This window comes from Medicago truncatula, chromosome 4 (assembly GCF_003473485.1).
Source record: "Medicago truncatula cultivar Jemalong A17 chromosome 4, MtrunA17r5.0-ANR, whole genome shotgun sequence".
NCBI lineage: Eukaryota > Viridiplantae > Streptophyta > Magnoliopsida > Fabales > Fabaceae > Medicago > Medicago truncatula.
Window position 1 is genome coordinate 51,949,650 of NC_053045.1, and position 13,243 is coordinate 51,962,892.

General features: G+C 32.8%; 2 protein-coding genes across 2 annotated transcripts; both read right to left on the reverse strand.

Annotated features, from left to right (window-relative positions):
- Positions 1–84: 84 nt before the first annotated feature.
- On the reverse strand, positions 85–1,979 carry LOC11446554 (bidirectional sugar transporter SWEET5). The gene is made up of 5 exons (XM_024781685.2): positions 1,834–1,979; positions 1,519–1,735; positions 1,049–1,210; positions 783–902; positions 85–606 (listed from the first exon to the last, which is right to left on the reverse strand). Exons 1-5 carry the CDS (start codon positions 1,842–1,844, stop codon positions 490–492), a joined length of 627 nt encoding a protein of 208 aa, XP_024637453.2. The 5' UTR covers positions 1,845–1,979; the 3' UTR covers positions 85–489.
- A 6,744-nt stretch (positions 1,980–8,723) lies between these two features.
- On the reverse strand, positions 8,724–11,104 carry LOC11446555 (U-box domain-containing protein 19). Its single transcript, XM_024780956.2, has one exon. The coding sequence runs from the start codon at positions 11,030–11,032 to the stop codon at positions 8,960–8,962; it is 2,073 nt and encodes a 690-aa protein (XP_024636724.1). The 5' UTR covers positions 11,033–11,104; the 3' UTR covers positions 8,724–8,959.
- Between the last annotated feature and the right edge of the window lie 2,139 nt (positions 11,105–13,243).

Here is a 13,243-nt window from a genome sequence, read left to right on the forward strand (position 1 = left end):
AGTCAAAATGTATACGTATAGTAATGCGGTATGGTTGTCGTCGGATAATCAAGTTTTATAAGCATGTGATTAGACATTTGATCCATGATCCTCAAATTAGTCGATTCTTCGGCCGGATACTGAGTTTTAAAAGAAAAAGTTATGAACCTTCTGTTTTTTCAATGAAGTATTGAACTGTGAATAATTTATGAAATGTATATTTATTTTTGTCATCTGATGATTATGATACACTCTTCTAATAAATCTAGGCTAACTCAAACAAACAACTCAAATAAACATGTACATCGTTTAGGTCCACAACAATCGCTGTAATGATCTCAACTTATTCTATTCTACAAGAGATCAGTGCTATGACTTTACAATATAAAAACAAGTTATTCCTTTCAAAAATATGAGAAAAAGAAAAAATTCCAAGAGACCTTGGTATGTACTAAAAGAACAACTTTTTCCTTTGAACTTGTTCTTTCTTTCTGTCAATCCAAGCTGTAGTCATACATTGTTGACACTACTAGGTGGAGCATCATCGTCCCACTTTGTTGTTCGGTAGTAAACGGCATAAAGGATGAGCTGAGCCAATCCAGAAAGTGCTCCCAATCCATTCGGAATCTATGCATTCAAACATTTTATTAGCAATCGTAAACTACAAAGGCATCATTTGATTAATTTCAAAGCTTAACCAAGGGACTAACCAGCTCAAATAAAATGTAAAGTTAAATAGAATATATAGATCCTTAGAACAAAAATTTAACAATAATAACGACTAATGATAGATAGATTATTACCACTACGAATGGATCCCATCTAAGAAGTGCATAAGTCGTCCAAATAAGCCCATTGGCAAAGTTGGCTAGTGAGAGTAAGAATGGCATGTACTTCACACTCTTCGATCTAATTACTTGACGCTGTTCTTTTTTTAAGGTGTGAAAATTAAAAAAAAAAACAAGCAAATTAACAAAATAAAACAACCAAAGTAATTGCTATTATACAAACCAAAAACACAAATTTGGCAGGAAACTAGTTAATTAAGAAACTGAATAATCACACGTACCATGACAGTCAAGGGTGAAAAGTACATAAGGATGTTAAAGATTATGCATATAACTCCAACAATGAACCTTCTCTCTTTAAGGTTGGTAACAAAATACATGACAATAAATACCACTAAGACAAGGAATACAACTTCAGCTAGAAGGGCCAACAAGATCTTCTTCTGAAATTGATTAAAATTCACCCAATCCACCAACCAATTAGAACAAAAATTATAGAATCAGAAATATTGATCAATTGTTAAGTGAAAAAACTAATGTTTTAAAAATTGAACTTGACATCAAACCGGTCAGACTTTTGGATCATGGTTCAACTGGTTTAAATCGCTTGAACCAAAATTAAACAATCCTACATTTAAGTAACTGAACATATCATAGACAATGTTCATGGTTTGACCTTCAGTTCGATTTTTAAAACATTGAAAGGAAAAATAGACTGTAACTTAATTAATAAGTTTGAGATGTTTCTCACACGCTTACTCCCATTTGAGTATACGAAGAAGATGGAAGTGTAGATAATCTCAATGAAGAAGCCAAAGCCATTAATTGTGAGGACAAGAGTGTTACTTTTACTAATGAAGGGCATTCCATAGAATGACCACATTGCACAATTGAGTATAGTTACCACATACGGATCTGGTTTGAAATCTTGCACTGATTTTGCCTTGCATATTTTTATAAATGTAGGCCTGCGTATATATTAGAAATACATATTTGTCATTAATTATCAGTGCTAAAATCCTTAAATTAAGTACAAGGATAAAGAGAAAGAGGGAGATAAATTTACACCGGTGACATGAATAAACAAAAAGAAATGGCATTTCCTGCAAATAAAATAACATTCCATATATTAGCAAAAATAAAATTGTATGGTGATATTCTAAAGCGTGTTAAATTAATTCTTTCATTTTTTTCCCTACAATCTTGATGTCAAATTAGATTATCCCTATTCCCGTGAGCTTAGCTCAGTTGGTAGGGATATTGCATATTATATGCAGGGGTCGGGGTTCGAACCCGTACACTCCACTTCTCCACAATTTAATTGTATGAGCTCTAACCACTAGGTTACTTGACAAAAAAAATTAGATTATCCCTGCATGCAGTTGCAAACTCTAACTCAAACTCATTTAAAGAATTGATCTCTCTCCACATATAAGTCAAGATTGAAGCATTCAAATATTTATCACTCATGTCACACTAGGTTGATCATTCTCTTTAGATCAAAATGACCAAATAAAAATATTGAGAAAGAATGCGGTGTTATGTTAAGTAGCACCAATATCAAATTTAAAGCATGTTTGATGTTTGACATTGGGCACAATGGTGTTGACGTTAACACAACACCAACACATATAGTTACATTCTATCACTTCTGTTTTCTTAAATTATTATCATGTCTGCGGTTGGTGCCGATACTTCTTAGGGTTGTATAAGTTTAACAACTTGATAGAACAAGAAAGAAGGAATAAACAGGGGAAATAAGCCAGAGGTTTTTCTGCACTAACCGATTATTCCAATAATGGTTCTTATTAAATAAGTGTCTACCATGGCTGCAAAATTCAAAGAAGAAGCTGAAGAAAGACGATGTAAACAAATGAAGAATGTTTCTCCAAAAAAAAAAAAAAACAAATGAAGAATGCAAATGAAAATTGATAGCTAAATATATATATTTTTTTGTTTTTTGAGGGAAGCTAAATAATTGTTTTTGAAGAAGGAAGCTAAATAATTTTTTAATATGTGTACTTAAGCAATATGCCATAAATAGGTATTTGGACACTTATCTAAGTTTGGGTGATGTTTTAGTTCTTGACCGCAACAAGTGTGAAGTGCTGACCGGCGAACCTGCATTCTAGCCATAACAAACTTCTTTTTCTTCGGAATTCACTGTCTAACATAGTAACAATCTAACTAATACCACTGGTCCCTATTCATTTTAAGTGTTTTCAATTATTGATTTATCTATTACCACAAGTCAAGTGCTAACCATCTAACTAACATAACACCACTGTTTTCAACGATTGTTATACTTTTTGTTGAAATTTTATGATTTAGAAGAAAGTCAAGTGTTATTACTATTACCATAAGCCGAAGATCAATACTAATAAAAAAAGTCCCCTCGACAAAAAAAGTACTAATAGTTAAATATGTCTTTGTTTCCACTTTTGGTCCAAATATGCCTTAGTTCTAAAATGTCTCATGTTTTTTTTTTTTTTTTTTTTTTTTAAATATGTCTTTAATCCTTGCACTTTCATCAGATTTTGGCATTGGTCCCTACACTTTTTTTTGTTTGGAATTGGTCCCTGCACTTTGTAAAAATATTGGTATTGGTCCCTCTATTAATTTTCTGTTAAAAAAAAAACACAAAACTATTGGTATTGGTCCCTGCACTTTGTAAAAATATTGGTATTGGTCCCTGCACTTTGTAAAATATTGATATTGGTGTCACGTGGCGTGAAATGATTGGGCCACGTGGCACTCCGTTGGTTTTGTATTTTTTTTTGGGTTAAATATGTTTTTGGTCCCTATGTTTTGCACGATTTTGAGAATTAGTCCTTACATTTCAATAAATGTTTTTAAAATCCCTACATTTTTCCTGAGTTAGTGTAAATAGTCCCTGTTGTCAAATTTCTAACGTGATGCCAATGTTGGCGGTTCAATCTCGCCGGAAAACGGCGGAGAACTTCACCACGATCTTTCTCCGCAGCTTCGTAGATGCGGATCGCCGGTGTTCGTCACACTTCCGGTGAAATATGTTGGTTTAGAGGGGAAGATTTGGAGGCCGAAAACGATGATGTTATCGTTGAAAGCGCTTGTTGTTGCGGGTGTGGAAGGTGTTGTGGTGGAGATTTGGTGGGGTGGGGTTGAACTTGTTATGATGGCCTGTGTTTCATCAACATGGCACTGATGGCAGAGACCAATTGCACTAACGGAGAAAAAATGTAGGGATTTTAAAAACATTCATTGAAATGTAGGGACTATTCTCAAAATCGCGCAAAATGTAGGGACCAAAAACATATTTAACCCTTTTTTTTTAACAGAAAGTTAACAGAGGGACCAATACCAAACAAAAAAAAGTGTAGGGACCAATGCCAAAATCTGATGAAAGTGCAGGGACCAATGACACATTTAAATTTTTTTTTTTTTTTAGAGAAAAATGTCTCATGTTAATTCTTTTGTTTTCCAAACATTTAATCCTACAAATTTACAAAAGAATTATGCTAAACATAGCGAAAACGGTTTTCACAAAGCATCACGGTGAGTTGATTTTGTAACACAACACCACTACCATTATGATTTCCGCGAAATTAGAATCAATAGTACTCCATCCGTCCTAAAATATAAGAAAAAATTCTCATATTCTTTGTCTTAAAATATAAGTAAAAAATACCAACTTTTATGCTATTATTATATTTTTTCAAACAAATCATCTTTTCCAATGTAAAATTAAATGCAAATTGCATTCAATGTGTTCTCCTTTTTATTTTCTCCATAATTTTTAACCAATGAGAATTATTTTTACATCTTTTCATGAAACTTATTTCAAGGAGAACACAAAAATTTATACCTCAAATCACTAAATGTTAGTTTTCTTAATAAGTGTGAATTAGTGTTTTTTGCTTATAAATTAGGACGGAGGGAATATATATATAAAGTAAATTTTTTTATGCCACATTGTCACTTCTACGTTTATTCTCAATATGTTTTTAATGTTTAAAACTAATGTTTTGATTTGTCATACATATCTCAGCAAACTACATACATTACTTTGATTTTATCCACTAAATATTTCATTTTAATTTTTAATTGATTTGTAAAATATTTTTTCAATAAATTTAATATTTAATCATAATTCAAATTTCAAAAATATTTATATTTAATTTTTTTATGTATGTGTGTTACTCCAATGTTTTTAAAAGAAAAAAAATTTAAAATGAATTATATTAACAAAAACAAGCTATCCCTTCAACACAAGGTGTGCCAAAGAGAGTAGACCAAAGTTTAGAACGAGAGAACATGACTAAAAGATAACAAAAACATTAAACAACACTGAATCATAACGATGAATTTTGGCACCAATTATAAAACTGATAAGTGCACGCTCCAATTTTTGCCTTATGCCACCACAGGAAAGATGTTTTATATTTTCCAAAAGCCGTAGAGTAGTGTTCTCAGTACCCCGGAAAATTCTATGATTTCTCTCCTTTCAGATGACCCAAAATGTCGCAAGCCAGATCATATACATAAAAGATTTGCGCGATTTGGCATAACCTGCTGCTGAACCAAACTGCTCGAAATGATCAAAAGTATTAGACGGAAAAGCTGTGTATACCCCTAACCACTTTTGAACCATTTTCCAAACCTGGCCAAAGAAACCACAATTTAAGAATAAATGATCATTTGTCTCTTGCATTCCACACCCACCAGTGCATAATTGATCCTCATAATGAACTATTCCCCGCTGAAATAAATTGGTCTTAGTAGGCAATCTATTTCGAAAAAGCCGCCACACAAAAATAGAGACTTTTAACGGAACGTCCTTCCTCCAAAGGATATCATCAGATATGAAAGAACCACCCTGATTGAGAGGCGTACCTCCCATAAGTGTGTTACTCCAATGTTAATTTTATTTTACCTTTTTTTCTATTTTTTCATTTTTTTTTTTTTTTTGTGTAAATCGAAAATTGTTTGCTTGCAACTGCACAGACTAATATATGAAGTTGGTTAGGATCACAATGGATGGAAAAGCTCTCAAAACATAATATTTAATTTTATAATTTGTTTATTATGGACATGTACTATGCTAACACATTAACAATTTTTTAATTAAAAAATTGATGTTGTATGAATATCTCTACACATATTGCACGCCTTAATTATCATTATAAATTGTCTGTAGAGATACCATTACTATACATATGTATCCATTCATTTAAATTACTTGAAATATTAATTTATTTTATCTTTGTGTGCATGTTAAGCTATTCACTTCATGTTAATGGTCGATTTTATCCATATTTTTTTGGCATCTCTAATTAGTGCTGCTGTTACTATTATTTTTTCCTTCATAAGTCTATTATTACTATTATATTCATTTGATATTTTAATTCATTTACATACTTTATGTTCTTTTTTAACAACTAATTGCTAATTTTGTCATTAATAAATTCTTTATTTTAAGAACAAAACTTTGATGCATTTTCCTTACATGCTTTTTGTTTGGTTCATCACATAATTAAAATTCATTTTTTATGGTTAAAACAAACAATTTGAAAAAAATTGCGGATTTAAGAAATCATAGGTAGTTGTGAGTATTTTATGTAAAATACCACATGAAACACATTTAAGAAAATACACCTAGGTTATATCCTTATTTTGATTCTAGCAAGAAATTTATGTGTATTTTTTTAGGTGCTTTTCATATGATTCCTAATTAAACTACTCATGAAAATTATATTTTTAGTTAAGAATCATATGAAAAACACCTAAAGATTTTGTCAAATTTAATAGATAATTTATTCATTTTTATTTTATTGAGCTACCTCCTTCCCTTCCTCCTTGCCCTTGCATTCTGCAAGTTACATCAAATTGAAAAAGTGAACAGCAACAAGAAGCTACTAACATGGATTCAAATATGGATCGAAATTGAATGAAACTGAAATTGATTGCGACAACAATTGGGATGAAGAGGGGTTAAAGGTTGGAACGATTTGAAGTTACCTTCGTTGATTTCAAACTCCTCGAACTCGTCGTCGTCTTCAAAGAGATCAACCTTGACGTTCTTGGAAGGTTTTGGCTTGGTTGCCATTGGATTAACCCAAATCGCAGAAACCTAATGTAAAATTTGGAAAGAGAAATGATAGTTGTACAACACAACTTTTATACAATTTTCTCTCTCATACTCACCTTATCTTCTTATTCTGCCTCTTCCTTTTTCTCTCTCCATTGTTTTTGACCAATGAGAAGAGAGAACAACTAGATTGTCCTAAAAGTTGTACCAAAATGGTTGTTCAAATATCATTGCTCGTTTGGAAAAATTGCACGATTTAACGATAGTGATACGTCTTTGAGGAAGTGTTTGTTTACTAATCCCTAATTATCTGAAAGTCTTTGTCTATGAAGACTCTAAATTGTTAAATTAGTCCTTATATTTAACAAGTTATCATCAATTAAGTTCCTGTACTCTAATAAGTTAGTGTGAACGTGGACTCAAAATTTATCTACTTATACGATCAGTTTAGGGCATGTTTGAATTGAGCGTGTGAAAAAGAGTTTATTCAAATAATTAAGCTTTTTTTTGTTAATTTATAAGATTTTATTAACGAAAATTGTATGTTTATAAGTTGTTTTTTTATAAACTATCTTAACAAGCTTATAAATAATACATTAATGCTTATTTATTTGTATAAGCTCTAAAATAAGCCAATATAACATATTCTTTGAATACTAATATGAATAAAATTGATATGCTTATTTATGTCTTTGGTCCATGTAAATAGGGGCCACTTAAGTTTTGATATGTCCAATAAATAATTATCTCAAGAAAGATAATGATACTCACATTAATACGATGGGATGATGAAGAAAGTGTTTTATTGTCGAAGATCTCGTCGGAAATTATGGAAGTGCCCCGTTACCGGTGAGAGGGAAGGGGTGGTATCTGCACACGCGCTCTCAGACCCAAGTAATGTGGGAAACTACCACATCATTGCTCAATTGTAATGTGCAAAATGGCTATATGGGTCTGTTACAAAGCTTTTGGGAAGAGGAATGACAAATAAGATGAACATAAAAGTTAAAAAAATACAATCCTTCAATTGATCCAAAATAAAATGACTTTTATTAAACATAAACAATGCCAAATACAAAAGTATAATTGATCCAAGTAATAAGAGATTTAAGCTCCTTAAACATAAGGTTCAGAGTTTAATTATTGACTCTCACATATTTCCCAACGAAATTAATTACTGCTAAGCGGTGAAAATTTCGTACCAATATCGTGCTAAACCAAAAAAGATGTAGCAAAATCAGACACGGCATCTTATGCAGATATCACTCAATTCTCTTGGACTCCTACTCTTCTCTTCTCCTCCACAACTCTTGGACTCCTACTCTTCTCCTGCACAACAACTCTCAACCAACAGCTCTCAAATATCCTACATTTCTCCACAACTCTCAACAAACCCCAATAAACTTCCACATCAGTGCACACTAAAATTCCACCCGCAGCAGCAAAGAAATGACCAAAATTAGTAATTTTTTTTGCACCGAGAGCTATAATAAACTATGAAGTATGGCTTAACTTACAATACTTGTGAGTCATGCTAATTAGCTCCAAACACTTGATTAGCACACAAGTATACACATGCATGATAGTACTGTTACAATATATGCAACAGAGTTTTACCAAATGAACTCAATTGAGTTTTCCCAATGATCAGAAACTTGCAACCAACTTAGAATTCTATACGATACTTAGATGTTCAATCAATGCCACACCATTTCCACATAGAATTGGAACATAATTTAACACTCCTCTTTTAAATAAATTCGCTTTTGTATAAATCCTATTTTTAAATAGTCTCAACATCATCTTGAACACATTACACATGCATTCAAAGGAACTAAACTTTGTTAATTTGGGAAAATATCAAAATAAAACAAAAAGAGAACTTGAAGTAATCTAAACTGACTTCATTCATTGATTTCACACCACTTTAATTCTTAACTATACCAGATACAAAATAATCATAAGCTTCCAGTGTATAATTTGAAGCTCACTTATTAAAATTAGCTCACTAGAGATAAAAATACAGAGAGCTAATTCCACAAATTCTCAAATGTGGCAATAACCAAGGTATATGTTACAGTATATACACCAAAAAAGTATACATATATATTCACAAGAAGAGATTCTAATTTCTAAGTTCTAACACATTCAATTGGCGTAGAATTGCGGAACCTTTCAATCGAGAAGTTGCAGTTTCGTTGAAATCCTGCAGAACTTTAATGAGAAAACGCGCTTTCTTAGCAGCATGAGAAGTACCATCAGTAAGAAGCGAATAGAGCAAAGGCATAAGTGTAACATCCTTAGCAAGAACACCAGCAACATCAACACCACCATTAACACATAGAGACAACAATATCGAAACACAATGTTCCTTTGCAGCACGCGAAGGAGCAGATCGCAACAGCCCAGTAATCAACGGCAATGCAGAAGCTTCCAAAACAGCATTAGCTCCATCAAAATTCTCAGCAAGTGCCGCAAGAACAGCCAGAGTTTCAGTAACAAGCTCTTCCTTGTTGCACAAGGTATTCAAAATAGAAACAAGCGCGTGAACAGCACCGGCTTCAAGCACACGTTGATGATTCCTAGGAAGCAAAAGAAGTCCAAAAATCGCAACCACTGCATTCTTTTTTCCGCAGGTTGTTCCTTCTTTAGCCAATTCAACTAAACCATGAATCACATCTTGATTTTCACCTATTAATTTTCTATATTCTTTCACTGAACAAAGATAGAATATTATAGCTGCTGCAATTTGACGGGCTTCAAGACTAAGTCCATTTTTCAGTACATACACAACGGGCTTTAAACCGTTATGGTCTATTATATTTTCAGGCCCGGTTGCATACTTTGAAAGCTTCAGTAAAGCAGAGATTGCATTCTCCTGAGTGGTTTTATCCTCCGTAGCTAAAAGATCCAACAGTGGTGGCACAGTTCCAACTTCAATCAAACAAGCTCTGTTGAAAATGCTTGACCTTGTTAACAAACGAATCTCGTAAGCTGCTTTATTCTTCTGTTGCTCTGTTCCGAACACGAGCCTTCGTGTTAGAAACCATGACAGAAACTGCGTAGCATGTGCTGCTGCAGAACTACCGGGTAAAATCGTCCTCGTTATGTCACGGTTACGGTTAGAAAATCTTGTGAATGAAATACCATTATCACTGCAAAATTGTTGGATAAGTCTCTTCAGCGTTGTGTTTGGGACTAACTCTGTGTTTTTAATATTCTCCCCTGTTTTAGGGCATGTTTTGTTTCCTGCTTTAAGCCATGTCTGAATTGAAGCACGATCGTAGGTTTGTCCTGTTGAAACTGTTACTGGATCAGTCATTAGTTCGAGTGAAATTGGACAACGAAAATCCTCTGGATTCAAACAGTTAACAGTTATCATCTCCGTGCTGCGTCGAGCTTCGAGTTTATTCAAATTTTCATCAAAATCTTCGAATATCACTGCCCTACAGTAGCTTAAAAACCCAATCAAAGAACTCAACAACGGAACCTCTCGTTCGTCGCAGTTCCGATCCTCCAAGAAACTTATCTCGTTTTCTAAGAATTTGATTTCTCTGTCACAATCATTCCAGCTCTTGATTTTAAGGTAATGAAGGATTTCATGCATGGTGTTCAAGTTTGGTTCAGTTCCTCTCTCGAATTGATGCAAAACATAATGAAGTTTTTTGGACGCAACCTCGTCGTTGGGGTCTACTTCGAATTTACCTTTCCTAGCTTGTTTAGCTACCAATTCAACTAACTCCTTGACTTCGTCGCAAATTTCGACTCTGTGTAAAGGCAAAATATCTAATGTAATAGCCACTGCGCGAATAAGAGAACGAAGCTGAGACGCCACGTGTTGAGATTTCGCGAGCAATAAGAGACTAGAACCTTCTAAAGTACAATCTTGCATTAAGAAATGAATCTTTTGTAAAGTGAAGTGAAGCTCCGAAAAGCATAGGATAATTGAGTTAGGAATAATGGAACCATGGTCTTTAATTTCGTTGAGGAAAATTGAAATTATAGTAATTTGACGTATAGTTTCTCTTGCGTTACGTTTTTGTGTTGGGAATATTTGAGGTTGGAAATTGGATATAGTTTGTGAAAGATTGATTAGAGAAGTGATGAGTGTTGTGGGAGATATGTTTTCGCAAGGGTGAACCGCCGGGAATGATAGGATACGGCGATCCCTTTGATTAGTAAGATGAGTACTAGTCATTATTGAATTGAAACAAACAAATTCATAATATAATAATACACTATAGTTGTTTTGTTTTGAGTTGAGTTGAACTTGGATAGTGTAAGGTAAGGTTATATTATAGGAAGAGAAGGACATGAGCGTGTGTTGTTGCTGACTGTGGAATATAGTGGACACGTGTTAAGATATTTGGTTGACTAGGATTTAGAGGAAATGAGTAGGAACTGGGGAAGATTCGTTATGGACACGTGGAGGATTACGGTTGCTGTAACTAAATTTATTTATCTGTTTTTGTGGATTTGTAAATGTAATTGGGGGAAGGAAGGAAGGAGGAGTGAGGAAAAGATTTGAAATGATGATGGATTATGGGTCCCTCTTGGCCGACATTACAGGTGGAGTTATTGTGTATTGACGTGTGTATCTGGAAATTTGATGTTGCTGTCTATCAAGCTTCTGACCTGAATAATTTAGAAAGAAAGGTACATGAATTTTAATTGCGTGTGTTTACGGGTTCAACGATCTTTTTATTAGGGAATCTGATGAATAACACAAGAACAAGAAAATCAATTTTTGCTCTAGAACATAACAAAATATGGGTTTTAACATAAGAAATTACCACAATAAAATGTTTATAGAACGCCACAAAGCAGCAAGATGTTACAATCAAATTATAGGTAATCAAATTGTAGGTGTTAGGCTATTTTTAGACATTTTTGCTCGAAAGCTATTAGGAGATACGATTCAACCCTCAATTTTATTCAAAGCTCTTTGATTTTTCATAATGTAACTTTCGGTTGCACAAAATTTATTAAGATGCAGTCTAATCGATTTATTTTAAGGTTGGCACAATATAAAGATACATAGAGCAACCATCTTATTGTCACTGTATTGGGTCTTTGGACTGCTCCCTTTTATATTTCTGTTTCATTTTGTTCGTATGATATGTGATTGTACTTTTGTATAAATAGAGCTTTTGCTCTCCAATAATGATCAAGTCTTTCTTTTATAAGCATTTCTATTATAAGACTTGTTCTATGGTATACAAGTGAGTTAAGTTTTAGACAACACAAAATGCTTTTTTATCATTGGGAGCATAAACCTCCCTATAAGATTAAATGATCTATGATGAGATTTATTGATCAAATTGTAAAAAGACATTTGTAAATGGTGCAAGATTGTTCTATTTGTGCATATTAGATAACCTCTATTGCAATGATTATTTTATATGAATTAAATATCATTTACGTGAAGTTGAAAAAATTAATCTCTCGAGTTAGATAAAACCATTGTGAACACGAAAACTCTCATTAAAAAGATTTAAATTTGAGGATTTATTTTGCTTGTAGGATTATCTATAAACTAAGCATGGTCAAACATGAGTATGCATATTGGGTTGGGTCCTAACCACTAGTGTGTACGAATATATCTTATTATACATTAGAAAGTCCATATTTTCTCACTGCCAATCATATTTCTGGTCACTAATCCATTTAATGGCTTATTGACATATTTGTTAATCAAATTATGATATTGACGAAAAGGCTGAACCTGACGTGGACCTATCGTAGCGTGCCAAATCTAACGCGTTTGCTTTGTTGATCGAAATAGTTTTAGCCGAAGAAATATTAAGATCTCCCCTAAAAAAAAATAAAAAAAAATTTAAGATCTAATCACTATAGGATAGGGGGTAAGGTCACAACGACAAGTGTTAGCCCTTGCAAAAATAAAACAAGTAATACGTCGTAGTCTATTTTGGTTGAGACGTATGCAGCAAAATATTACTATGAATTTAACTAAAATAATGTAATTTCGCCTTGAACATCTTTCACAAAACTAATTGTCAAAAAAATTAATATCTTTCACATAATTAAATTAAAATGCTTTAATTTAATTCTTCAGACACTGCCTGGGAGCTATCACTTTGAAAAGTATGTAATAACGAAAAGCAAGTGCTGCAGAATACTGATTAAGGAAAACAAACTTATTGTAAAAATACTTTTTATTAACTATTTTTAAAAAATATTAATTATTTTTTAAATAATGTTCTCAGATATAGATTTTTTTTGAAAGGTTCTCAGAGATTGATTAGTTAGTAGAAATATAATAAATGATTAGTGAGGTCCCTATTGGATAGACATAAACACACGTTAAGTAGAGACGATTAAGAATGGTTTTTTTTTTTAAGGAAAAAATTCATTGCTTTTCATTAGCTATCAAGTCTCGGATACATGA